The sequence below is a fragment of the Astyanax mexicanus genome, chromosome 8 (assembly GCF_023375975.1).
Source record: "Astyanax mexicanus isolate ESR-SI-001 chromosome 8, AstMex3_surface, whole genome shotgun sequence".
Taxonomy (NCBI): Eukaryota; Metazoa; Chordata; class Actinopteri; order Characiformes; family Acestrorhamphidae; genus Astyanax; species Astyanax mexicanus.
This window is the reverse complement of record NC_064415.1, coordinates 476,133-503,623: the sequence shown is the minus strand read 5'-3', so window position 1 is coordinate 503,623 and position 27,491 is coordinate 476,133. Positions and strand designations below refer to the sequence as shown.

The 27,491-nt window shown below is 37.8% G+C and overlaps 3 protein-coding genes across 5 annotated transcripts; 2 read left to right on the top strand and 1 right to left on the bottom strand.

Moving 5' to 3' along the window:
- LOC103047507 (gastrula zinc finger protein XlCGF7.1) lies at positions 1 to 2,371 on the top strand. Its single transcript, XM_015601086.3, has 2 exons — positions 1 to 73; positions 983 to 2,371. Exon 2 carries the CDS (start codon positions 1,033 to 1,035, stop codon positions 1,987 to 1,989), a length of 957 nt encoding a protein of 318 aa, XP_015456572.3. The 5' UTR covers positions 1 to 73; positions 983 to 1,032; the 3' UTR covers positions 1,990 to 2,371.
- A 1,047-nt stretch (positions 2,372 to 3,418) lies between these two features.
- Positions 3,419 to 7,289, top strand: LOC103042094 (gastrula zinc finger protein XlCGF49.1). Of its 3 annotated transcripts, none has more exons than XM_049482665.1 (3): positions 3,419 to 3,520; positions 5,616 to 5,651; positions 6,451 to 7,289. In XM_049482665.1, the coding sequence occupies exon 3, from the start codon at positions 6,585 to 6,587 to the stop codon at positions 7,242 to 7,244; it is 660 nt and encodes a 219-aa protein (XP_049338622.1). In that variant the 5' UTR covers positions 3,419 to 3,520; positions 5,616 to 5,651; positions 6,451 to 6,584; the 3' UTR covers positions 7,245 to 7,289. The 3 variants fall into 3 exon arrangements, with proteins under 3 accessions (XP_049338622.1, XP_022521217.2, XP_022521219.2); XM_022665496.2 differs by having other exon boundaries at positions 5,616 to 5,655; XM_022665498.2 differs by lacking the exon at positions 5,616 to 5,651 and having other exon boundaries at positions 3,425 to 3,520.
- A 3,683-nt stretch (positions 7,290 to 10,972) lies between these two features.
- On the bottom strand, positions 10,973 to 14,764 carry LOC125803906 (zinc finger protein 3-like). Its single transcript, XM_049482662.1, has 2 exons — positions 14,547 to 14,764; positions 10,973 to 12,785 (listed from the first exon to the last, which is right to left on the bottom strand). The coding sequence occupies exon 2, from the start codon at positions 12,697 to 12,699 to the stop codon at positions 11,998 to 12,000; it is 702 nt and encodes a 233-aa protein (XP_049338619.1). The 5' UTR covers positions 12,700 to 12,785; positions 14,547 to 14,764; the 3' UTR covers positions 10,973 to 11,997.
- Between the last annotated feature and the right edge of the window lie 12,727 nt (positions 14,765 to 27,491).

Genomic DNA, 27,491 nt, shown 5'->3' with positions numbered 1-27,491 from the left:
ACAGGCCGGGTGGGGGCGCCAGTACCCGCAGCAGATCAGTGTAGAAGAAGATCTGCAGATCTGCGGACTGAAGGTAAAACAGACCAATAACAACTTTGTCTATAATAATAATAATGATAATAATAATATTTACAGATTACTGCGGATTCAGGAGAGATAAAGGATAAGGAGATTATGTTTTGTGGAGCTGTAGAGTCTTTCTCCAAACCAGCTGTGGGTTTGTTTAGGTTTGGTTTGATGGATTTGGTTTGCTTGGGTTTAGTTTTTTTGTGCTTCGTTGGTTATGTTTACTTTGTTTGTTTGTGTTTGATTGGTTGGGTTGGTTTGGTTTAGTTTTGTTTAGTTTGGTTGGGTTTAGCTGATTTTTAAGGATTTAAAACAAAATGCTCTGGTAATACCCTACTAAAAACAGTGTGGCCATTTATTGACCAGTTTAGGTCATGGGTCTATTTGTGTTTGATGGTTTATAATTAACCTGATCAAGATAGACAACCAGTATGCAATAATATCACCAACAGTTTTGAATATGGTAAACTATATGATATTATACCCTGAAATATGGTGCCATATCATCCACCCCTAATCATCACATCAGGGTTTTTACTGTTTTTATTAAAAGAAAAATTCACACTGTTCTCATTTCCCATTATATATCTACTAGATACAGATTATATCTGTACAGTATCATTTATTTTACTTTAATCCTGGATATATGGAGATATTTGGAGTGCATTATTATTAGTATCATGACTGATCATTCTGGATAATTGACTTCTGTTACAAATCTGATAAAATTCTTATATTTTTTATATCTCAGTTATAAGGGGTGTGCTATATCATATCATATGCAATAATAAAATGTAATTTTCATTTTGGTGCAGTAGAGTGTTCTTGAAATATTTTTTTTCTAATTTACTGTTTTGTCATATGGCCATTAGCCGCACCCCTATTATAAATGCATTTGTTTCTTTTGTTTCTTCAGACTCTAGAAATAAACAGCATCCTGATGCCAGTCGGTGATGACGATAAATTATGGCATCCGCTATAAATTCCTCTGTTCACACCGATGCATCTGAGAAAATAACGCCGAATCCGACGTGCGAGAGTAAAACTCACCACTGTTCAGAGTGCGGGAAGAGTTTTAATCAGAAGAAAACGCTTCAAAGACACCAGAGACAAAAACATAACGTCGCTAAACCGTATCCCTGCGCCGACTGCGAAAAGAGCTTCGATCAGAAGTGGAATCTGGAGCGACACCAGCGCGTTCACACCGGAGTAAAGATCTACCAGTGCTCGGAGTGCGGGAAGACCTTTAATATCGAGAGTACCCTCAAAACCCACCAGCGCGTTCACACCGGAGAAAGGCCGTATCGCTGCTCAGACTGCGGGAAGAGTTTTAGAGAAAAAGGAACTCTTCAGATACACCAGCGCATTCACACCGCGGTGAAACCGTTTCAGTGCTCAGAGTGCGGGAAGAGCTTCACGCAGCGCAGCAGTCTCCAACGCCACCAACGCGTTCACACCGGAGAGAAACCGTATCGCTGCTCCGAGTGCGGGAAGAGCTTCACTCAGCAGATTAACCTCCAGCTCCACCAGCGCATTCACACCGGAGAGAAACCGTATCACTGCTCACACTGTGGAAGCAGCTTTAGAGAAAGAGGTACTCTCAGAAACCACCAGCGCATTCACACTGGAGTTAAACCGCATCAGTGCTCGTACTGCGAGAAGCGCTTCATTAGTCGCAGTACTCTCCAGATTCACGAGCGCGTTCACACTGGAGTTAAACCGTATCAGTGTCCGGAGTGTGACAAGAGTTTTAATCGTCATGGTAACCTTTTAGAACACCAGCGCATTCACACTGGAGAGAAACCGTATTACTGCTCAGAGTGCGGGAGGTGCTTCAGATTTTTGGGAACATTAAAGACGCACAAATGTCAAAAGAAGGAAGAAGAAACTGTCAACACATGCTTATCAGAAAACTGCTGTTAGAGGATATAACTGTATACATCTTTTGATGGGAAGTACAGTGCTGTGCCTACAGATTTCTTTTTGTTTTTTTGCTTTTTTAGCATATAAACATTTTCGGATTAACAAACACATTTTAATATCAAACAGAGATTACCTGAGTAAATATAAAATGCAGTTTTTAAATGATAATTTAATTTATTAAAGAAAAAATCTACCACAACCAATTTAGCCCTGTGTGAAAAAGTAGTCCAATGCCGCCATATCTAATAATTTGGCTAGAAACACAATGGTTTTGAGGAATTTGCATAATTGCTGACTTCTTGAAAGGTGTGTACAGAATTTATGAGAGTATTGTCTGTCCTCATCAAGCAGAAATAAATAAACTTGGTTCCATGTTTGTAAATGTGATTTCTGTTTCCTTTATTTAACATTTAAAATGTTTCCTTTATTACCTTGTGACATAACTGATAGATGTACGGGTTGGACGTTGGCGACTGTAATGAATTCCTTGCTGGGAAAATAAAACACTTGCCAAACACTCAAACTGAATTAAATTGTTTTACTCTGGTTAAATTTTTTAGTCAGTATTTGTTTGGTTAGCATGAACCTAAGAGACCAGTATCAGCCAGAGTAACACAGCGATTAGTAAGTACATTCTTTATAAAGCACTATTTATTTTTTTAAGCCAAGAAGAAAAATAACAAGAAGTAAAACATATACACTACTGGTCAAAAGTTTTAAAACCCCTTTAGAGCACTTACCTGTGAGACATCTTAATTCTTCTCTTCACTACTGAGACTAGTTACTGAAACTAGTTAATCTCAACTCCTGCTGGAAAATGAAATGCTCATCTCTGTAATAGTTTCAGCAGAGGGAAGCATGAAGTGGTCTAGTGTGAAGTGTCCACAATCAGTGATGGTTTGGAGAGACATGTCTGTCATCTGCTGGTGTTGATCCACTGTGTTTTATTATCAAGTCTAAAGTCAGTGCAGTTTTGTTTTCCCACAAAATCTTACAGCACTTCATATCTTACAGCTTCCCTCTGCTACTGACAACTTTTATGGAGATGAGGATTTCATTTTCCAGCAGGACTTGTCACACTGCCAAAAGTAACAAAAGAAATAAGCACTTAAAATAGATCACTCGGTGTGTAATACAACTATATATATATATATATATAGTTTCACATTTGTTAACTAATTTAACTGAAATAAAGTCAATTTAAGCTGATTTTCAGGGTTAACTGGGTTAATCACTAAACACAGACAATTCTAAAGTTGTAATTTTTTGTTATGAGTATAAATTATACAATAAAACTTCATAGATTTCAGTCAGTAATGTGTTGTGTTGTGTGCCTGTTCCACAGTTTGAGAATCACTGTCTTTAGACCAATCCTTGCACAGATGGGGGAGGGGTTAAAAAGGAACGCCCCCTCCCCGTCGTCCTCCGACGGTACAACCTGTAGGCCAGGTGGGGGCGCCAGTGCTGTAACTGGTTCCCCAGCCCGCAGCAGATCAGTGTAGAGGAAGATCAGCTAATCTGCGGACTGAAGGTAAAGCGGATCATTAATATAACTCTATAAAACTGAGATTATCTACAGATTAACTGATTTAAAGAGTCTACACTTCATCCTACAGCCTTTCTCCAGACTGGGAGAACTGGGTTTGGGTGGTGGTACTCATGGTAGAGTAGAGGTGTTTGGTTTGCTTGGGTAAAAGTGTTTGGTTTTGTTTGGTTGGGTAGAGATGTTTGGTTTGATTTAGTTGGGTTTGTTATTGTTTGGTTTGGGTAAAGTTGTTTGGTTTGGTTGGGTAAAAGTGTTTGGTTTTGTTTGGTTGGGTAGAGATGTTTGGTTTGATTTAGTTGGGTTTGTTATTGTTTGGTTTGGGTAAAGTTGTTTGGTTTGGCTGGGTAGAGGTGTTTGGTTGTGTTTAGAATTGATTCTGTTATTTACTCTAGAATTGCGGCAGTTGGGTTATAGTGTAGCGGTTGTAATTGGTGCAATGAATGTAATTATCTAGAGAGGATTAAATCGTTTTTACTGCATTTAAATGAACTTTATCCACAGTGTTTCCTCCAAACTGCCTTTGTTCTGCTGGGTTACTGTTGCTTATATACCAGTAAGATGCGGTACAATGCGGTATATTGGTTATATGATGTAATGTATGGAACTGCAGATATATAATGATAGAGTAAATAAAAAACATTATTTTTTTTAACAATCCAGATCAACACCCTGATCCACACCCCTGACTTTTGCTCGTAACTGGTTTCAGATGGAACAAGTTGGATTTTTGATGGTCATGATCAAACCCAACCCATCTTAATTCAACCCAATTAAACCCAATTCAACCTGCCCTTGTGAAAGAAAAGTGCATTTTACAATACTGAACATTAAAAAAATTACATACTTAAAAAAATACAATTAAAATTCATACGTACTTATTTACATTTACTTAAATTTAAGTTTTTTTTTAAAAAATAATTTTTAATGCACTTGAAGTATGTAGTAAATGTACTACTGTCCAAACTGACCAGAACAGAAGTTGGGTTTTTGATGGTAAATCAGTATTTCTCAGCACTGCTGTGGGAGAATTTCCTGTTCACACATGTAAAACCGGTTTATATGAATAATAGAAGACTCTCTCCAGGAGCCTCACCTGTAAACACCACCCCACCCTAAAACTCAGCAGGTGGGGGGCACTGTGGCCACGCCCACTGAGTGATATAAAACACCTTTAATTAAGTGAGTGAATAAGGTTAAAGCATACTCCTCAGTATTCTGTCTTAAAAGCAGTGTATTATTTACAATGAGGGTATTTTTTTGTATAAGTATTTAATGTTTGCTGTTTAAATGCAATTCTACACTTTCTAGTCTTATTGTAGATTAATTGTTTTGTTATTTGTTTTGTTACATTTTACAAAATCAAAGTCTTGTTAAATTACTCTTGTTCACAAAATAGACAAAAGTTTGCAGATTTTTTTTTGTTTCTACTGAATCTTTGAAACTGTTAAACTATTGTAACATGTTAGTTTAAGTAGTAATAGCGGTGGGTAGTATGGCACTAAAGTAGTATTATAATACTTTACAGTATTTTTGCGATAACGATATTCTTGGCAATATGAAAAAACGCTTAATTAATTAATGAAACAATATGCATATTTTATGAATACTCTACTGCAACAAAATTATTTTTGCATTTTATTTGGTGATATTATTGCATATGATATGACACACCCTAATTAAGATTTTCATGAGATTTGTTATTGACAAAAAGTCAATAATCCGGAATATCATAATACTAATTTCAGGATTAAAGTAAAATAAATGATACTGTAGAGATATAATCTGTCTCTAGCAGATATATAATGAGAAAAGAGAACAGTGTGAAAGAACTTGTAACTTGATGACCTTAAAATAATATTATCATATTTCAGGGTATTTAGAAAATTATGATATTCTAATTTTTGGTGATACACTTATAAGTAGTACCTTCTTCAAAATATTTTTCACTCTTTTGTCACATCACCAAGAATATTGCTGTCACAAAAATACCCTGATAATGCACACACTCTTAATGATATCCAGAAAATTATCATGTAATAATAATATTAAGTAACATCTCTGTCTTTTTCTGTGTCTACAGGACTCTGTGGTCTCAGGACAGATCCTGTAGAAATCTGTAGGTGAGTACTCATGTTGTTCATGTTTTTAACAAACAATGTTTACTGCAATTTTTAAAACTGAATATTACAAAATATTTAATCTAAAATGTATTTTGGTTGGGTGGGGTTTGATTTTGGGTGGGTTGGGTCTGGTCCAGTTAGTTTGGGTTTGGTTCTGGTCTGGTTTGGTCAATTTTGGTTGGGTTGGATCTGGTCGGTTCGGTTTGGGTTGGGTTGGGTTGTAGTTGGATCTGATCTGAGCTGGTTTGGTTTGGTTAGGTTTGATTTTGTTGGGGTTGAGTCTGGTCTGGTCAGTTTTTGTTTGGGTTGGGTTTGGATCAGGTCTGGTTTGGTTGCTTTTGGTTGGTTTGGGTTTGGTTTTGTTGGGGTTGAATCTGGTCTGGTTTGGTTGATTTGGGTTTGATGTTCTTGGGGGTTGGATCAGGTTAGGTTTATTTGAGTTGGCTTGGGTTGGGTTTGGATCGTTTGGGTTGAATCTGGTCTGGTTTGGTTTGTTATATTTGATAGTCAGGTCGGATCACGATCACACCACAAACAGAACTGCTCTGGAGTTGGTTTGGGACGGGACCGAGACCACCTCCTCTCAGTTCAGCTGTTTTGTTCTGAACCAGATTGTGATTTTACTATGTTCACACCTGCCCAAACAAACCAGATAGAGTCTGTTTGTTTGTTATAATCGTATCTATCAGATTATTAACTCTTCTTTAGCTCTTCTATTGATTAAAAAAGTTTTGCGTTGGGAATATTCATGTTTAATGTTAAACACTCATTTCTGTTTTGTTTTTTCTTCTTCAGGAATGTTTTAGATCTTCTGCTGAACGTTTCCTCTACAACATTTGAAAGCTTGATCAGATGCCAACCAGGAAGTCGACGCATCCCTCTGCTGTAATCTCACTGCTGGAGACTGGATTACCTGGATTACCTATCAGATGATGGCGTTCACAGTGAATGGTCCTCAGGCTCCGCCCACCATCCAAACTGATGACCAAACAGCGTCTGATCAAAGACCAATCCAGAGTGAGGTCATCGATGATGTCATCGCGAGGAAGACCAATCACTGCTCGGTGTGTAACAAGACTTTTACCCAGCATGGCAGCTTACTGCGCCACCTGCGAATTCATACCGGAGAGAAGCCGTACCAGTGCTCAGAGTGTGGGCGGAGCTTCAGCCAAATCAACAATCTGCAGCTCCACCTGCGAATTCATACCGGAGAGAAACCGTTCGGGTGTTTATACTGCGGGAACAGATTCAGAGACCGGAGCACTCTCCGAAAACACGAGAGAATTCATACCGGAGAGAGACCGTATCACTGCGCCGAGTGCGGGAAGAGCTTCAGTATCCGGAGTACTCTCCAGTCCCACCAGCGAATTCATACCGGAGTAAAACCATTCCACTGCTCGCACTGTGGGAGGAGCTTCAATCACCACGGCAATTTCCTCCTACACCAGAGAATTCATACCGGAGAGAAACCGTATTACTGCTCCGAGTGCGAGAAGAGCTTCAGACATCTCAACAGCCTGAAGAGCCATAAATGCATCAAAAACGAGGCGGAAACTTTCGCCATACGTTTATCAGAAAGCAGCTGTTAATCGATTTATAAAAATAATAAAAAAGGTACTTTTAATTTAATGTGATATCAGTGTAAACTCTGCTTCTGTTCACACTGGTTCTTAAACGTTGTTCAGGGTTTATACGGTCATAAAAAAACTGGGTCAGGAGTCATTTGAAAACAGCAAACTCCAGACCTGGTTTTCCAGTTTTAGAAAACTAAAAATACACAAAGTTTTGGAAAAGTCAGGGAAATTTGCTCTACAAATCTCAGTGTTTCCATTTATCGACTAAGAAAAGCTGTTTTTGTGTTAAAAATAATTGAATGTTTACACAAATCCATCGTGTCACGTCTGCACTGATATTTTAAAGACTCTACGCTTATTAAAATTTACCGCCAAGGTTTGGAAAAGCCATGGAAATGTATTTGTTAAAAAGTGTATGAACCCTGGTTTTTAGAAGTTAGATTAATGATGAATTAACTCAGGGGTGTCCAAACTTTTTTTGTTTGGGGCAGAAGGAGAAATATATGTGCAGTCATATATACAGGACCACAGACTCTGTAATAAAACAAATAATGAAATATACCACTTTTATAATAATTAATTTTCTTGATTGCTAACATTTACACATTATTTTACTCAACTGAGTTACTGTCTTTATCTATCTTTGACAGTGTTGTGTAAAATATATATGTATATTTTTAATTGATGTTTAATTTCATAATGTCTCTTAATATTATTATACTCCATTATTATTACTGCAACTGATTCCTAACAAATTAAACAAGTTAAACATCAAACACACTTCCTTCTGAACTCTGTTAAAAAACAGTCATTTTCCCAACATGCCTGAATTTTCCTGCATTTTCTGTCTATTTTCCGTTTTTCCTAAAAGCTCAGGAATATTAATTTAGGAATAATAAAGGAAGGTAAAGGAGATTGAGTGTTTCAGGTGTTTTAAATTGGGTTTATTTGATAGCGGCACCTAGCATTCAAACTTTAAATTTCACTTTATAAAACCTGTTTAATAGCATTGATAAAGGAAGTCAAACAACTAAACCAAAGCATTTAGCATCTTAGCAACAGAACCGATATGGACCTAAAATAACATCATGATATTTCAGGGTTTTTTTTTGCATTAACGATATTCTTGGAGATATATGACAAAACATTTTATTTAAAAAGTTTAATTTCAAGAATAGGGCCGTATAATTAAGAAAACAACATGCAGGGTCCTAGAAATACCTGTCTTTCTTCAGGGTTTTTTTTTTTTACATTTTCTTCTGAGGGTAAAGGGAATTATCTCATTTTGATGTGATAATATTTGTTTAGTTTGGGGCTGGCTTCATTATTGGTACTCTACTATATATTTTGTATTATTCTCTTCAAAGTACCTCAGTATTTATTTGATACTTGGTTTAATAATCTGGCAGAAATCAAATAAACCTTCATTAAAAGTTTCATACTTTAAAAATCAAATTGTTGTTTTTGTTTCCATTCTTTACTATCATTTAAAATGCACATTAATTGTGATTTTAGAACAAGATAATTCAATAAAATGCATGCAGCAGTCACATTCTTCATACCTGAGGGAAGAACTTCCACTTGACACGTCTATCAGTTTATATATGATCTATGTTTTACAGAATTATTCTAATATTTATATTATTAAAGTAGTACAAAATTTTATCAGCAATAAAATAAAGTAATATAACTTCATGGCAAAATTATTGGAACCATAACTGGCACCATCCATTCATACTCTTCAGAAATTACTAATAGATCAAGACTTTTAAGATAAGTTAATTAAGTATTCTTATTTTAATTATCTCATTTTGATGTGATAAGAATGTTTTTTTTTTTTGCTTAAATAGTGGTAAACTCTGTACTATTATTTCTATTATTATCACATTAATTTTTGAGACAAAATGTTTTGTATTCAAAATCGAACTTTGTGAAATGTGATTGGGAAAGTCACGCCATGTGAGCTTTTTCTGGTTTCTCATTTCTCTCAAATTCCAAATAAAAATATTCTCATTTAGAGCATTTATTTGCAGAAAATGAGAAATGTCTGAAATAACAAAAAAGATGCAGAACTTTCAGACCTCAAATAATGCAAAGAAAACAAGTTCATATTCATAAAGTTTTAAGAGTTCAGAAATAATCAATATTTGGTGGAATAATCCTGGTTTTTAATCACAGTTTTTTTTATGCATCTCTGCATCATGTTCTCCTCCACCAGTCTTACACACTGCTTTTGGATAACTTTATGCTGCTTTACTCCTGGTGTAAAAATTCAAGCAGTTCAGTTTGGTGGTTTGATGGTTTGTGATCATCCATCTTCCTCTTGATTATATTCCAGAGGTTTTTAATTTGGTAAAATCAAAGAAACTCATCATTTTTATGAGCTAAGAACAACAATCAATTGACATATTTATTAAATGTGTACATTAAGAAAAGGAAAGCAGGATTAAATATTAAAGAGGATTTTTTGTTCAGACTAGCTGATGTGTTGCGTTATGTTTATTATGTTTTAAAACATACAGCAAAAAGATAAATTTTCTCCATAAGGGGGCAGCAGAGCTCATTAAACTTGTTGTTGAGGGATTGTTGAGAAAGTTTCATGCTGGATCTCGTTACACCACAGGACATGGTTTCAGTAACTCATGCTCTTGAGCTGATTTGTGTTCAGTAAATTGTTTTTGGGCTTTCTTGTGCATCAGCTTCAGAAGAGGCTACCTTCTAGAACAGTTTCATGCAGAGTTACAGAGTTGATGCAGTGTGTGCAGGATTTATGATCTGAACACTGCAGACTGACCTCACACCTCTTCAACCTCTGCAGCAATATTTAAAGAAATATTCTGAGAGAAACCTGTCCTGTTAAACTGCTGTATGATCTTGGTTATCGTGCTGTATCTCAGTTTCAGGGTGTTATTAATCTTAATATAGAGCAACAATTCTGTTTCTCTCATCCTCAGAGAGTTCTTTACCATGAGGTGGCATGTTAAATATCTAGTGATCAGTATGAAAAAAATTTAACCCAAAACACCAAATTTAACACACCTGCTCACCATTCACACCTGAGAGCTACTAACACTAACGAGTCACATGACACCAGAGAGGGAGATCGGATTTTGTAAGTAGCACACTTCTAGTGTACTTCGTTAGGTATAAAAATATATTTTAGTATACTGCACTACAATTTTTAGCGTGTTACAAATTTACTGTGCATTTTTTAAATGTAGTAATTAAATGTATTTTCTAAAAAGTTACATGATACATTGCACTTTAAGTGAACTACAGTAACAGTTGTTTTTAACACACTTTGCTAAAATAAGTATTTTAGAAGTGTATGAATTATGTTAAACTAAAAGTGTACTTCATAGTATTAAATCTGTTTTTTTTAACAGACTATATTGTACTTTTAAAAAGTCTGATCCAGTTTTACTTTCAAACATTTGATGAAAGCATAATATTAATGTACTTTTAATATATTTTAAGTAAGTACATAAATCTGTTAGTATATTTGCAGCATACTTAGACAGTTTCCAATATGTTATAATAACAATAGATATTACATATTAACTTACAAATGATGTTTATATATCAATACTGTGATTTATCAGATCTTTTAAAATATATATATATATTTTGTGTTAAATTCATCCTATAAGCTTCTTCCCCCCCTTTTTTGCTACAACCTTGTTTAGCAAAGAATCAGTTTCACTTCTGCACATTTACCTTTGATTTAGATAGAATTAATAAAGCAATAAATAACTTAATTCTTGCAAAACGTGTATTTATTAAACTTGTTCATATCAAAAATAAAACTGCAAAATAAGACAAATCGTGCAAAATGAATTAACTTTAAATACAGCATTTTGAGTGGAGATTTACCAGTGAAAGGAAAACATAGTCTAAGACTAGTCTTAAAGCCTCAGTTTAATTTTTGCAGAGACGATGTTTGCTTGCCTTCAGTGTAAAATAAAGAGTACTTGCAGAGAATGTGAACAAAGAAAAAATTCCAAATGGCCAAAGAGCCTAAAAATCAAACCTTGTGATTGGCTGAAAGCATACAGGAAAAAGAACTCATAAGTTTGCAAAAGTGCAATCAGTTTCATGCAATGCTAGAAAAATTATTATATATTTACTTTATAGTCCAGAAACATAGACATTAGGGCTGCACGCTATTGGAAAATCTTACATTACAAATGTTCTTTTTTTTTTTGACAATATATATCACAATATTAAACAATGCAGGGCCCATGACGCCATCAGCCCCGCCCCTACCCGCACACTGTCTTGCATCCGGACCAATCAGGAGCTGAGTTAGCGCCGAGCTCTCAAAACCCGAGGAAAACAGCAAAACAACAGTAATCTGCCCTTTAATCAGCATTTAAAAGGCTTTTTAAAAGGTAAATAAGAGCGTTTGTTTTTCTGGGATTAAAAGTCTGAATTCAGCTGTAACTGGAAATATCTGCGCTGATAAACTGTGCTGGACTGAGGAGCACAGCTTTACACACGTGCTCACGTTTACAAGCACGTGCCCAACCATGTGGATGTTTACTCCTCCCCCTCATGCTTCTCAGGCAGCAGCAGCCTGTCACTCACACAGACACAGAGACAGCGCTGTGTATCTACTTCGAAACATAAAACATTGCAGCATGACGTGTTTGATTTCATTGCCTTAAGTGATGTCGCACATCCTGCGATGTGACTATTGAGCATGCACACATCGCCATGACGATGCTTAAACGATAAATCGTGCAGCCCTAATAGAAATGATTAGGATTTAATTTGCACTCTTCATGCATTTGTGTCTCGTTAATGTCGTTGAGTGACTGAAGCTCCTCCCACAGTCTGAGCAGTAATACGGTTTCTCTCCAGTGTGAACGCGGTGGTGAATTTGAAGAGCACTCTGCTGAGTAAAACTCCTCCCACAATCGGAGCAAAAGTACGGCTTTTCTCCAGTGTGAAGACGCCGGTGAGCATCGAGTGAATCCTGTTGTGTAAAGCTCCTCTCGCAGTACGAGCACTGATACGGTTTCTCTCCGGTGTGAATGCGCCGGTGTCGTATTAGACTACCCTTTTTATTAAAACTCTTCCCGCAGTCTGAACACAGATACGGTTTCTCTCCGGTGTGAATGCGCTGGTGGATCCGTAGAGCCGACAGTATTCGAAAACTTTTCCCACAATCTGGACACGGAAACGGTTTCTCTCCAGTGTGAATGCTCTGGTGTCGCTGAAGGAGACTCTTCAGAGTGAAGCTCCTCCCACAGTCTGAACACTGATACGGTTTCTCTCCAGTGTGAATGCGCTGATGTGTTGTGAGAGTACTCTGCACATTAAAACTCTTCCCACACTCTGAGCACTGAAACGGTTTCTCTCCGGTGTGAATGCGGAAGTGACGTCGGAAATCGTTCTTCTTATTAAAACCCTTCCCACAGTCCGGGCACTGGTAGTTTTTCTTACTCTTCTCCTTAAGTTCCTCCATTTTCAGACGTTGTCAGATGTTTCTGAAGAGGTTCTAGCAGAAGTTCTAAAGGTTTTTTTGGGGACCATTAGAAAATCCAGTTGGATCTGAAAAAGGAAAAAACAAAAATATATTTATCACTGAAAGAGCAGCAGACTGTGGTTTGATTCTGTGGTATCTGTGTGTGGGTTGCTGTGGTATCTATGGGTTGCTATGGTGTCTGATTGGGTTGGTGTGGTAAATGTATGGGTTGCTGTGGTGTCTGTGTGGGTTGCTGTGGTGTCTGATTGGGTTGGTGTGGTAACTGTATGGGTTGCTGTGGTGTTTGTGTGGGTTGCTGTGGTGTTTGTGTGGGTTGCTGTGGTTTCTGTAGGGGTTGCTGTGGTATCTGTAGGGGTTACTGTGGTATCTGTAGGGGTTGTTATGGTATCTGTAGGGGTTGCTGTGGTATCTGTGTGGGTCGCTGTGGTATCTGTGTGGGTTGCTGTGGTATCTGTGTGGGTTGCTGTGGTATCTGTGTGGGTCGCTGTGGTATCTGTATGGGTTGTTATGGTATCTGTGTGGGTCGCTGTGGTATCTGTATGGGTTGTTATGGTATCTGTAGGGGTTGCTGTGGTATCTGTGTGGGTCACTGTGGTATCTGTGTGGGTTGCTCTGGTATCTGTGTGGGTTGCTGTGGTATCTGTATGGGTTGTTATGGTATCTGTGTGGGTCGCTGTGGTATCTGTATGGGTTGTTATGGTATCTGTAGGGGTTGCTGTGGTATCTGTGTGGGTCGCTGTGGTATCTGTGTGGGTTGCTCTGGTATCTGTGTGGGTTGCTGTGGTATCTGTGTGGGTTGCTGGGGTATCTGTAGGGGTTGTTATGGTATCTGTAGGGGTTGCTGTGGTATCTGTAGGGGTTGTTATGGTATCTGTAGGGGTTGCTGTGGTATCTGTAGGGGTTGTTATGGTATCTGTAGGGGTTGCTGTGGTATCTGTGTGGGTCGCTGTGGTATCTGTGTGGGTTGCTGTGGTATCTGTGTGGGTCGCTGTGGTATCTGTGTGGGTTGCTGTGGTATCTGTGTGGGTCGCTGTGGTATCTGTATGGGTTGTTATGGTATCTGTGTGGGTCGCTGTGGTATCTGTATGGGTTGTTATGGTATCTGTAGGGGTTGCTGTGGTAACCAAACTGAGGAGATCTTTTATTCCATCAGGTAGTGCTGGGTGGTATACTGGTTGATTTGGTATATTGCGGGGGGGATTTGAACCGGTAAGCATTTCTCTCGTACAGCCACATCGCTAGAGGGAATAAGATGTAGTTAATTGATATTAAACCTGTGTTTACTTGTGCAATAGAGCTTAAACATTGAGTATTTTAGGTTTGTTTATAGTGTTTATGGAACTATTTATTAAAATATTTCATTTTCAAATTTGTTAGCTTATCAATTTTTAGATCTATTGTTTATATTCTTCAGCTGTTTTTTTCTGATAATAAAGTCTGATTTCTTCATATATTGTGTATATATTCTGTGGGACAAAGTAAACCCAATACTAATCAAAGACTCAATTTAAAGCCTTAGAGTTTTATATTATATGCACTCCTAACAGAACAGTAACTCACAAACATATATTAAAGCCCAGCCATGCAAAAAAATAAAATAAATAATAATAATAAAAATACTGTGATATGCATTTTGGACAAAACGCCCAGCACTAGCACTAGACTTTTTACTATATATATATATATATAATATTTATGTATATCCGCTGCTTACATTTCCTTCTCTATCTATCTGGTCACTCAATATCTGATTGTGTTTAAAGTGTGAATATAAAGAGTATTAATGAGATGAGAAGATCTCCTGTAAACTCCACTGATCTTCTTACCTTCATCAGTTCTGCTGCTGTTTCTCTCATCCAGATCCGTACTCTTCTTCTGCTACTATTCTTCTTCTTCTTCTGCTACTATTCTTCTTCTTCTTCTGCTACTATTCTTCTTCTTCTGTGGTGTTTTTTGGCAGCTGGCATCCAGATAGTTTCATCGCTGCCCCCTGTAGGATCATTTCGCCTTTATTCTAAATTAAGTCCAGTATCTCTTAGATATAAAAAAACTGTATTTTCTCTTTTCCAGTAAGACCTAATTCTAAAATTCAGTTTCTCATGTTCTAGAGTTCTTACCTTTCTTTATCAAATGTAAAACACTCCACAAGAACATGCAGCACTGTCTCTGCTTCCTGAATACACAGATCATCTTGATGTATTCTGCTACTAAACCCTCTATAACCCCAAATCTATCCCTATACTATACCCCAACTCTACCCCTTATACCCCAACTCTATCCCTATACTTTACCCCCAACTCTACCCCTATACTTTACCCCCAACTCTACCCCCTATACCCCCAATTATACCCCCTATACTATGCCCCCACCTCTACCCCCTATACCCCCACCTCTACCCATTATACTCTGAACTCTACCCTCTATACCCCCAATTCTATCCTACAAACCCCCAACTCTACCCTACAAACCCCCAACTCTACCACCTATACCCCAACTATACCCCCAACTCTACCCTCTATACCCCCAATTCTATCCTACAAACCCCCAACTCTACCCCATATACCCCCAACTACACCCCCTATACCCCAACTCTACCCTCTATACCCCAAACTGTACCCCCTGTACCCCCAACTATACCCTCTATACCCCAAACTGTACCCCCTGTACCCCCAACTATACCCTCTATACCCCAACTCTACCCCCTATACCCCCAACTATACCCTCTATACCCCCAACTCTACCCTCTATACCCCAACTCTACCCCCTATACTCCAAACTCTACCCCTTATACCCCCAACTCTACCCGCTATACCCCCAACTCTACCCCTATACCCCAACTCTACCCCTATACTATACTTCCTATACCCCTATACTATACCCCCTATACTCCGAACTCTACCCACTATACTATACCCCCAACTCTATCCCCTATACCCCCAACTCTACCCCTTATACCCCCAACTCTACCCCCTATACTATACTTCCTATACCCCTATACTATACCCCCTATACTCCGAACTCTACCCACTATACTATACCCCCAACTTTACCCTCTATACTATACCCCACCTCTACCCCTATAACCCTACCCTGTAAACCCCCAACTCTACCCCCTATACTCCGAACTCTACCCCTTATACCCCTAACTCTACCTGCTATACTATACCCCCAACTCTACCCGCTATACCCCCAACTCTACCCCTTATACCCCAACTCTACCCCTATACTATTCCCCCAACTCTACCCCTTATACCCCCAACTCTACCCCTATACCCCCAACTCTACCCGCTATACCCCCAACTCTACCCCATATACTATTTCCCCAACTCTACTCCCTATACCCCCAACTCTACCCTCTAAACCCCCAACTCTACCCCTATACCACGAACTCTACCCCTATACATGCAACTCTACCCCCTATACCCCCAACCCTACCCTCTAAACCCCCAACTCTATCCCTATTCTATACCCCCAACTCTATCCCTATTCTATACCCCAACTCTATCCCCTATACCACCAAATCTACCCCTATAACCCCAAATCTACCCCTATACTATACCCCCAACTCTACCCTCTAAACCCCCAACTCTACCCCTATAACCCAAACTCTACCCCCTATACCCCTAACTCTACCCTCTATACCCCCAACTCTCCCCTTTAAACCACCAACTCTACCCTCTAAACCCCTAACTATACCCCCCTTCTACCAGACTGGACTGGGACTACAGGACACTGCACTGCAAACCTCTTTTTTAAAATATTTGTCACTATAAATAAGTAGGAATATGACAAATGTATCCTCAATATCCTCCTTAAATATACACAGTTTAACCCCAAAACTGATTATTATGGCAGTGTAAATATACACAAAACTGGAAAATGTATTACTGTATCTCCACCTCGGAGAGAGTATCTAAATATCTGAGAAATCAAAGTGTAGTCTAATCACCAAATTCTGTTAATATAAGTGAATAGAACAGGAACAGATTTCCAAAAGACACAAAGTTAAATAATGAACATTTCTTTAATATTTTACACAAGACTACACTTTTATTTACATATATTATAATTTTAACATAGAAGTTGTCGTAGAAATGAAAATTGAAAGGTGGGTCCGCACCCACCTCTCGCCTGGGCTACGACTCCCTTGCATGTTCGTTGAATGGAGAGTCAAGACAGATGGAGGTGAAGTTGAAAGCAACCAAGTATTTATTACAAAGTACTGAATATTCAGGAGAACCAATACATATAAGACAGTGTTACAGCCGTCTCAGTAAGAGTTCTGACCCCCTCTGATCTGACTCCATGTTTTATACCCAAAATGACGTAAGCCTGTTGATGAGGCGTTGTTAAAATCATCTCATGTTAGCATGCACGTGTCTGACTGGACCACTAGTGTTTGACCTTGACTGTGTTCTTCCATCCTGGCACTATCTGTGTGTGTGCGTCACCCCCCGCTTTGAAGCAGAGGTTTTTTAGGGAGGCACTCACTCATCCAAAGGCTGCTTTGATCTAATAGCCTTTTTGTAGCAAATTAGCCCCGTACCAGTCGAATTGATGACCGTTAGTTAGGGTCATGCAGTAAAACAAAATACTTCAAGCCTGAGCTACATCTCATATGTTATATGTTAATGTGGGTTAATCTGTCATATAATAAAGTCTGTGTTAGTCACATGCCATATCAAACAATGTTTTACTATATGTGTAAAGGATATATTGTGATTATTAGTTAATCTTTTATATAAATGCGTGTAAAATACACTGTGAGTAAAAATGATCAAATATAATGTGAGTATTGGTTAATGCCTATAAAATACAAGGTTTCACACAATAATTATGTAATTATAGATACTAAGATAAGTAATCATTATTGAAAGATATTTGTCAATACACTCAAGGTAAAATAAACAGTTACTCTTTAATTCTCCCTTTTGACGTATCAACCAGATACGTCAACACATCGTAATTCCTCCAAATATGTATGTACATATGTTCAACACTTGATAAACATATGTGTGAACATTTAGCTAATGGTGGGAGCGAAAACCTGTTCCGGCAGCCTTCCAACCAATTTATGACAGGAAAAATTCTCCCACGGTCCCTCTGCCACCAGGCGACCAAAAATTCGAACTCTATCCAAGGAGGAAGTGACATCATTGCAATAAAGTCATCCCCAAGACTGGTTGGTTTCCAGCATTTCCTCCAGCTCTTCCTCACACTCCAGTAGAGGTCGGTTTATCTGTAGCTCTAACTTTGATCCATCCCACAGGGTCATTACCACTTACATCCACCCGGACCCCTATGAAAAATGATTTTTCCCCATTAGGATCAGATTGCCACTCTAATGCAATGGTTATCAGATTATTCATCGGACCATTATCCCTTTGTATGTTAATACTATTCCAGTTCTCCCGCTCACGAGTCGCCCAGCGTTTGCTTGGATCCCAATTAACATGCGTTGACCTAATTACGGTTTCCCACTTGTTACAAGGTCTGGCCTTGTAAGCTGTTTGGTCGGTGTTATGAGTGATTCTCATGAAGCTGCAGGGAACATGTCCATGACAATTTTTTTTAAATCAGTACTTAATTCACAAAAACTCCGATATTGTGTGTAAAGCAAATAGGTAGTACTGTATGGATCAATTGTTCATATAAAATTATTTTTATATAAATTAAATAAAAAATATATATATGGAAATTCACATTACCGTTATGTGTCCGTACCCCGTCTTTCTAATTTCAAGTTAAACCATATTAAAAGTACTAAGCATATCGAATCAATAAAATAGATGAAAGTCATTTAAAGTATCAACATTTATACATAATATAAATATTTTTGGTGTTTGAACAAAAAATGTACTTGATTTTAAACAAAATAACTGTGTCCGAACAATTTTTCTCATTACCGTTTCATGATTTTACCCCCTTAAAAAAAATTACACTGTGCCTTGAAATTGATCAGCTATCCCATGATGCATCACTTCAGAGACAAGCTTCAAAATGGAGATAAGGTCAGTTGGTTACTATTCTCTCCCTTTGAGAAATCTGTGTTAATATTACTAAAACTGTCCTCAGTGACACTGTGTATTATCCTTACCGTTTTGGTTTAATACTCATTACTTTTAAAAATATAAAAATAAATTATTTCATGAATATTATCACAATATAAGGCTTTGACAGCTGGCAAAGTTATAGGTTGTTAGCATATTAGCATTTTAAGTTATGTGTGAAATTAGCTAAGAGCATCTCATTACCATTTAATTGTGTTCTCATTACCGTTATGGATCTAAAATGTTAATTTTTTAAAAGTTTCACATCTTATCATAACTTTTCTTCATTGTACTATAGTATACCCCTCACCTGTTGTCCCCATGAGTTTTTGATCAAACATATTCTAAAATAATTTTCATTAATTAAAAAATTAAAAGATATTTTACAAATGTTGTATCGGTAATGAGAGTTGCTTAACTATAAATAAATAAATAAAAAGATCAAAGTAAGTGTCAAGGACTGTGCTGTTAAGTTGATGGGATTTTGTTGTGGAACTATTAATCAAAAATTAATCATCAAAAAATGTTTTGAACCGGTTGATCTAGCTTCGTCATTTACTGTAACGGTAATGAGAATTATTCTGGATCATATAAGATTCAAATGATAATAAAATTCTATTTTTAAAAAATATATGAAAAAAATAAACAATATAGTAAAATGCACATTCTATTTTAGCTTCTCAACTTGAAAAAAAATGCTGCAATGAGGTGAAAAACCTTTTTATGTTAATGTGAAGGTCTTCGTCAGAATCCCCCTTATGGTTACACTCAAGATTATCATCACGGGACCAACACAAGTACACCGCTTCCCCCTTGGACCCCTGCTTACCACAAGTAACCACGTCGCATAAGTTCACTGTCCATATTGTCATCTCACCCCAATATTAGTCTAATTCTATACCTCCCCAGCGCCTGATGCAGTTTGAGTTAGGCTGATTGATGGTTGATCGTTTGATTCTATTAAGCTGTGTGGGCTGGTCTTTAGCTGTTGCGTTTGTCGGGTGTACGGTTGCAGAAGTGTTTACAATTGTTCCCTCTACCGTTGTTAGTTGTTCTTGTTTTGAGACAATGGTCAGTGTTATTATCATTATACCCATGAGGGCAACGGTTATTATTATCTGGAGCCATATTGGAATAACCAGAGGAAATGCTGGTCCGTTATAGTGTCCGTACTTTGACCTGTCCCACCCCCTTTTTCCGTACCAAGCCATTTTTAAACCATAAAATGTGTTTTCCCTCTAAGTTTCCCAGTATTTAGTAAACTTATTATCTATAGCTCTATATGTGTAAGTGTTAAGGTTACAGAGTGTATATATTTTTTTTTTTTACAATTTCGTTTTTTCAAGAGTCTTTCGGCCACCTGTAAAGGAAAGCAATGTTCAGTACAACCTGTAAAGAAAAAATAATGTGTTCCCCCCCTAATTTAGCAAATCACAGTTTATAACCCTATGTGTGTAAATGTTAAAGTTGCAATGCGTGTTTGTTCGTCGCTTCTTTCTTCTTGTTTCAGGGTTCTGAAGGTAGACTACCTCAGCCCCGCGTGCGAAGAGCTTTATTCTGGCTCTTGATGTCTGCAATATCAGTGAATGAAAAGTATGAGCTGGTGTGTGATAAGACTATGTGTGTTTTTTAATGAGATGTGTTTAAGAGTCTCTGTATGTAGTGTACTTTGACGCAATCGAAACGTTGCTGAATGAGTCACTCCCTCAATTCCTCTACTTGGTCACAGCCAGGCTGTGTGCTGCTGCTGCTGTGCTCTGAGAAATCTTTTCTCTGCTGTGGCCAGGCCAGGCCCGTGCTGCGGGGGCTCTGCTGCCCCTCCTTCCTGCTGCTGCTGCTGCTGCGGGGTGAGTGTGCTACCCCTCCTTCCTGCTGCGGGCCTCCATCTGGGTCAGACGATTCAGCTGCTGTGCTCACCTCTCCCTCTGGCTCTGTGAGCGATCTCTGTTGTTGCACAGCTGTAGAACCCTCGCCTGTCAGTTGATCTGCATACGTTGTTCTCTCAGTCACCTGGAAAGGCTCAATCCAGCCATGCCCGTTCCCCTTTCGTGCGTAGTGGCGGAGGAACCCTCACTCTGTGTCCGGACTGGTCCACCTTTGCACCACGTTCTCCTTCTCCCCCTGTGTAAACAGATCTGAAACGAGACTTTTGTATTCGTTATAATCATGTTTAAGGTTCTCTATTCATTTTGGAAGTCTTTTAGGGGTCCTCCGTGTCTCCTTCCTGCAAGTTAAAATACATGGTTAAAATACATTTATCACACTTAACTTGAGCTCTAATTTCCCCTTGGAAGTTAATTATTTCATATTTAAATTTTGTCTGTGCACAGATTTCAGCCCAATTTTTGTTTTCTTACCTTCTTCAGTTGTCTTTCAGTTATATTCACTCATGAGTTTTACTGTCAAAAGTGCTTTCAATCCCTAACATTTAGTCATTTCTTTAAATCCCTAACTTTTAGGAATTTTCAATTTTAAATTGCAACATTTAATTATCATCACCATTAATTACTTGCTTTTACCTTCCTTTTGCTCACACCCCTTTCCCTTTTAGTGTAACTGCTTCCCTGTCACACCAACCAATCTCTTATATCCAAATTAGATCTTACAAACACTACTAATGTTCACCACCCAGTTTACCACTAGACACACACTATTTCTCATGCATGCACACACTCACAAACTCAAACACTTCCACTCTCACAAACACTAACCAAGCTAAAGATCACACACCTCAACTCTGCAGCATCATTGTACAGACCATATTTTACTGCTTCACAGCACAAAACTGCTGCTTTAAACGCACCTGCTGTTAAGCCTCCCACTTAAAGCTTCCTGTAGATCTTCTCATATTGTATTGGTAATACTATATAGATAATAGATAAGAAACAAACACCTGGAAATACATCTAAATCATGTTTTTTACATAGATCGTAATGATCAGCTGCTCTATTTTCCCCTCCATATCCACACTGATTTATACAATATCAGGGCCCAAAGTTTAAAATTCTGCACAAACTACACATAATGTGGCTTCTGTCTCAGGAATGGTTCCATATTGATGTACTGGGCTTTCTTGGGTTACTTTTGCTTGGACTTCAGAATCACCGCTTGTGGCTATATTATTTTACCTGCCACTTTAATTTTCTGCGGTGTGCTATTTTACTAAGAAATTATGTTTCTGACTTTTTCAATTCCCAAGATTTTATAAAGACTTGATTTCTATATTTAGTTGATTTTATTTAGTGCTTTAAGAATTGGGATAAGTGGAACATGATTATTTTTCTCTGTATCAATCGTTCCATTACAAACAATAATATTATCAATATTAATAAACACAGATGTTATGCTTTGCTTTGTCCACGTTATTTTAGCAAATAAATCCGAACAATGCTTTACATTTACTTTTCAATATGTTAAATATGTATTTATGCATATACAATGCCAAGCAGATTGCTTTTCACAATTATCAACAATACATCTATTTCCTTAAACAATTTATCAAACCTCACACATTGTTTTTCTTGTTCAAAAAATGGCTTACATGTTGAATAGTGAAAGTTTAATTTTGTGTCTACATTTCATATTTTAAAGTTAGGATTGAGTTTGTCTTAAAAGCTAAAACTTTTACAATATTGCTGAAAGTAATTGCTCATCCGCATAGTGGTTGTTTTAAAACCAAACTTTAAAAGATAAACAAGCTAAAAGTTTTAAAAAAAATGCTCTACGTCTATAAAATAATGATTGGTCAAAAATTTTTAGTAATCGTGGTGAGGGATGAAAAAGGTAATAGGTTTAAAAAGTCAAGAAAAAAGGTAAAAAATAATGGCTGGGCGAATAATGGTGGTAATAATGGTGATCTATTTACATCTCCCCCTTTTTCTGAAACAGAATTTCTGTTTCAGAAAACTTAACACAAAATTGCTCCACCCTCTGTTGTCTTTCCCCTGTCCACTGGGCTGGTCTACCCTGCACAAGCCTCCACTGACACACACCCCATCACTCCATTCATCCACTCACTCTCCCCCTGGGCTGCGCTTCCCTTCCACTATGTTGTCTCCGTTTTCTGTTAAAATGCATGTGGTGGTCAGATCGAGACTGTGCCTGCCTTAGGTTGTCCCGTTGTATTACGTTGGGATCTTACCCGTCTTTGGCTAACCAGCCTAGCCCACTGAACCACACACAGCGTAGCAGCACTGTTTAATCAACATTCAGTGCTGTAGTGTTCCTGCAGGGCACAGCTAGGGAACACAAACCCAGGTATGTCATATTGTCAGAAACTCACACTCTGATGTCGACCGTAAAAGCCTGTGCAAGGCCCCAAGTACCCATGGTTTATCATTTGTTATTATTGTATACATATTTTATTTATTACCATCATTATCACCTTTTCTCTCCCACTTAATTTAGCTTAAATTATTTGCTGTTATGCCACTGCTCTGAAATAGACCCAAAAGAGTGCATGTCAATGAATAATTATTTAGATTTGGCATCTGTACCTTAAAGGTGTACCACAAGGTTAAATTTTGGTCCAGGTTTATTTAATATATATATACATAAATTATAGTGCTGGCTCTGCTTCTCAGATTGCAAACTTTACCATTATGCAGATGAAACAATTTTATAGTGCTTAGCCGATATTGTTCATGCTACAGCCAGAAAATTATGCATTTGTTTTATAGGTGGCATTGTATAAGCATGAAAACTAAATTTATGCTGTTTTCCAGATCTCGTTTTAGTCTAATTTAATACTATACAGAAAGAAAGTAAAGCATATTGAAAGCAAAATAGAAAGCTCATTTTTTCAATACATGTGATTATGTCTCCTTATCAGAAAAATACCAAATTCCCTGTAGCTTGAAATAGATGCAACACTGCGTTTCCTTAAAAAATAATAATAATAATAATAAAAATAAGGTCTTTCCTCACTGGTTTCTGAAATCTACTATCGCTCTTAAGATAATCAAAATATTAGCATAGACGGATATACATGAGATCATAGAGAAATTAGATATTACATCTGTCTGATAGGTGATGCTAGGACTGAACTGAGATCAGTCTGAATAAGAAACGAATATTAAGATAATTAACTAAATCACCTGATAGAAAAAGCTGTGTTTGGAATGGCTCGCTCATTAATTCATTCACTATTAACTATGTAGCATTTTCTATTCATTGAACTGGTTATTTAAGAATCAAACAAGAAACCATGTTTATTCGTCCTGCTCTGAGGACATCTTACACAGCAGTACTGCATGGCATAGTATATTTTGGAATTTCTAGCATACATCTTCTGTACAATATTATTATAATATAATGTAATTAATAGTGAACTATATGGGGAAAAATATACTGCTGAGTTTCGACAAAGCATTGTAAAAATGGCCAATCCAAATTGCTTAGTATTTCTGCAATAGGAGACGATTCCGAAACAGCCACACACAGTCATTTTTTCATTATTAGCTTTGCTAATAGAATATAGAGTTAGACATATGTCCCTGTTGGGTTAGCGCCCCCAAGATATAGTCCAATACCCAAAATTAAGCTAATTATTTTCCTCAATTCTGTCTCCATAATCCCTGTATTAAACTCTCTAAATTCTCTAATTATTTATCCAGTCACACACCTCTCTGACATTATTCAACAACTTAATTATTTATATTAACACTTCCCCAACCTTGCTTACATTAAAGTACACTGTACTCATGATTGGGTATTCACATTTTCACATTTTCATTTTAGAACTGTCTGATAACTGTCTGATAACGTATGCATATTATATTATATTATCTCATGTTATAGTTCTATGTCACATCAGTCACTTTCGTAATCGATGTCATCGCACTTTACTCTGTTAATTATTTAATTATTTATGACCATTAGTAACATCTACTGCACTGCTCCGTTTACAAATAGATCTTTACCTTGTATAGTTAGGTTTTTTATATCCTTATATTTTCTTATATATATATATATATATATATATATATATCTATCTACCCATACAAAAGCCTTTTCCCCCTGTTCACCTCTGTCCCCCATTTTCACTGTGTATTACTCTATTTCCCTACTGAACTGATGTTCTATTTTCTATGATATCTCACAAGTGTTAATTCACAAATAACCAACTTCTCAGTCTAAAACCAAGAAGCTGAACCAACCCCACCTACTTCACCTTGGACTCCTCCCCTGCAGTGGGACTCATCCATTCCTATTTCGTTGACACACAAGAGTTCGTACACTCAACCAATCACACATGAGCACCCACACACTCCAACACATACGCACACACTTATGTTGCATTCAGTCTGTCTCGCACACACTGTAACGCATACGCACACACTTTTTTCAGTCTCACAGTTCCACACACAAGTCTAACACATACGCACACACATTTCAGCAGCGCTCACTCTCTCGCACACACTCTTTGATTCGCTGCCGCACACACATTTTATCTCTCCGCCACACAAGGCTGTGTTTCTCTCCGGAAAACTGGACACGCACACTTTTAATCCCTGTAACAGACACTCGTAGACCCTTTTCTTTTTCTCTCTGTCAGTCGCACATACACAATCACAAAGTCAGACACACTCAGTCCCTGGAATAAGCACACATACACACGCATACTCTCTTACACTTATTGGCCACAGACTCACTTCCCTCAAACTTATAGTTTATACTGCCATGTATACCCCGTTTTATTTGTTTTGTTATTTCTTCCAGCCGAATAAAAATAGAGAAGTAGGTACACGTCTACCCGAACAGGGACAACATCTGTTCTTTTTAATCGAATTAAAATAGAGAAGTAGTGTACAGCGTCTACCCGAGCAGGCACAGCATCTGCTCTTGTCAACCGAATCAAAATAGAGAAGTAGTGTACAGTGTCTACCCGAGCAGGGACAGCATCTGCTCTTTTTAACCGAATTAAAATAGAGAAGTAGTGTACTTCGTCTACCCGAGCAGGGACAACTTCTGCTCTTTTAAACCGAATAAAAATAGAGGTCAGTAGGAACAGCGTCTACTCTGGCTTTTTGCGAGCGGATCAATATCGAGGTGAGCCTTGCACCTGGCCGTTATCCGAACTTCTCGTCAGAAGCCGGGGGGAGACGCCAGCATCCAATCCTTAACCCTTGATTAGGAACAACATCTAATCTTTTTATAAACCTTTGAGTAGGAACAGCTTCTACTCTTTGTTTTTTCTTTTTTATAAACAGCTCAGTATGCTGTCTGCTTCCCTCCGGACAGCAGCCAGGCCGCCGATCCACTCAAATTTAGAAATAACCAATATGCAGAATTTGATAAAACCGGCTCTGCTTACCTTTTTAGTAGAAGTTCGGCCGTGAGTGGGTTGGCGTCGGATGCTGCCCTTCTGTTAGACTCTTTGGGGTCCAAAATGTCGGGGTCACCATCTGTCGTAGAAATGAAAATTGAAAGGTGGGTCCGCACCCACCTCTCGCCTGGGCTACGACTCCCTTGCATGTTCGTTGAATGGAGAGTCAAGACAGATGGAGGTGAAGTTGAAAGCAACCAAGTATTTATTACAAAGTACTGAATATTCAGGAGAACCAATACATATAAGACAGTGTTACAGCCGTCTCAGTAAGAGTTCTGACCCCCTCTGATCTGACTCCATGTTTTATACCCAAAATGACGTAAGCCTGTTGATGAGGCGTTGTTAAAATCATCTCATGTTAGCATGCACGTGTCTGACTGGACCACTAGTGTTTGACCTTGACTGTGTTCTTCCATCCTGGCACTATCTGTGTGTGTGCGTCACCCCCCGCTTTGAAGCAGAGGTTTTTTAGGGAGGCACTCACTCATCCAAAGGCTGCTTTGATCTAATAGCCTTTTTGTAGCAAATTAGCCCCGTACCAGTCGAATTGATGACCGTTAGTTAGGGTCATGCAGTAAAACAAAATACTTCAAGCCTGAGCTACATCTCATATGTTATATGTTAATGTGGGTTAATCTGTCATATAATAAAGTCTGTGTTAGTCACATGCCATATCAAACAATGTTTTACTATATGTGTAAAGGATATATTGTGATTATTAGTTAATCTTTTATATAAATGCGTGTAAAATACACTGTGAGTAAAAATGATCAAATATAATGTGAGTATTGGTTAATGCCTATAAAATACAAGGTTTCACACAATAATTATGTAATTATAGATACTAAGATAAGTAATCATTATTGAAAGATATTTGTCAATACACTCAAGGTAAAATAAACCGTTACTCTTTAAAGTAAAGGGTAAAATATGAAAGCAAATGTTTGTGCACCCAGAATAGTCATCATCTCCTCAAATTATGACGGATAATGTGATCATCAAACGCACCCCAGTACTTTAACTTCTCCAAACACCATTAACTTCTTCTGTCCACAGATTGAGTTCCCAAAATGCATCAGGGACACTTAGAACATTAAATAAACTCATTGGGGGTTTTATATTGTATGTTTGATTCTACTGATACTCTGAAAGCTGCTTTGTGACATCAGTTGTAAAAAGTGCAATACAAATGAATTTGATTTAACTTTATTTGAGATAATTTACTTACAATCCCTCGTAGAGCCTGTTTCCAACTGCTCTTTTCCTGCACTTCACCCCAGCTTTTGTTTTTTCATTCTTTTTGTAGGTCACTTGATTTCATCCTGTAGTTGCTGACTGACATTCAAATAAAAAGTTGATGGTCTCTAGACCTGAACCCCTGAAAATCTCTG

Excerpts from the sequence above, each read along its gene's own strand:
- LOC103042094 (XM_049482665.1), top strand. The coding sequence starts at position 6,585 with ATGATGGCGTTCACAGTGAATGGTCCTCAGGCTCCGCCCACCATCCAA.
- LOC103047507 (XM_015601086.3), top strand. The coding sequence starts at position 1,033 with ATGGCATCCGCTATAAATTCCTCTGTTCACACCGATGCATCTGAGAAA.
- LOC125803906 (XM_049482662.1), bottom strand. The coding sequence starts at position 12,699 with ATGGAGGAACTTAAGGAGAAGAGTAAGAAAAACTACCAGTGCCCGGAC.